Source organism: Meleagris gallopavo, unplaced genomic scaffold, assembly GCF_000146605.3.
Source record: "Meleagris gallopavo isolate NT-WF06-2002-E0010 breed Aviagen turkey brand Nicholas breeding stock unplaced genomic scaffold, Turkey_5.1 ChrUn_random_7180001935273, whole genome shotgun sequence".
Lineage (NCBI taxonomy): Eukaryota > Metazoa > Chordata > Aves > Galliformes > Phasianidae > Meleagris > Meleagris gallopavo.
The window spans coordinates 1-604 of record NW_011197267.1 but is presented as its reverse complement, the minus strand read 5'-3'; the positions used below and the strand labels follow the sequence as shown (position 1 = coordinate 604).

The window sequence follows — 604 nt, the reverse complement described above, 5'->3', positions numbered from 1 at the left end:
GCGCTCAGAGCCGGGTTCTCCCGTCACAACCGACGCCGTCCCCGCCTCCCCGCAGGCCGCCATGACCAAGCTGGCTCAGTGGCTGTGCGTCCTGGCCCTGCTGGGTTCCGCTTGGGCCGCGCTGGCGCTGAGCCCGGCCAGCCTGCAGCTCCCGGAGCCGTTCCGGCGGGCCCTGCTGCCTCTGCCCGTCTACCTGCTGGTGACCGTGGGCTGTTTCTCCTTGGCCACCGTCGGCTTCCGCCTGGCCACCTTCAACGACTGCGAGGAGGCGGCGGCGGAGCTGCAGGAACACATTGCCATGGCCAGGGCCGACCTGCGGCTGCGGGGGCTGCGCTTCCAACCCCAATAAAACAGCGGGATGGGGCTGAGCGTGGCCTTTTGTGGGGCGGGAGGCAGTGGGGCGCAGCTGCTGTGGGGTTGTTACCTCCACTCTGGGGTTGTGTCCGCTGTGTGCAAGGACGTGTGGGTCTGGGGGTGAGCAAGGATGTGTGGGTCTGTGGGTGTGCAAGGATGTGTGGGTCTGGGGGTGTGCAAGGATGTGTGGGTCTGGGGGTGAGCAAGGATGTGTGGGTCTGGGGGTGTGCAAGGACGTGTGGGTCTGGGG

General features: G+C 67.9%; 1 protein-coding gene across 1 annotated transcript; it reads left to right on the top strand.

The window, feature by feature from the left end:
• Positions 1–6: 6 nt before the first annotated feature.
• DPM3 (dolichyl-phosphate mannosyltransferase subunit 3, regulatory) lies at positions 7–364 on the top strand. Its single transcript, XM_010727738.2, has one exon. The coding sequence runs from the start codon at positions 62–64 to the stop codon at positions 347–349; it is 288 nt and encodes a 95-aa protein (XP_010726040.1). The 5' UTR covers positions 7–61; the 3' UTR covers positions 350–364.
• Positions 365–604: the final 240 nt, after the last annotated feature.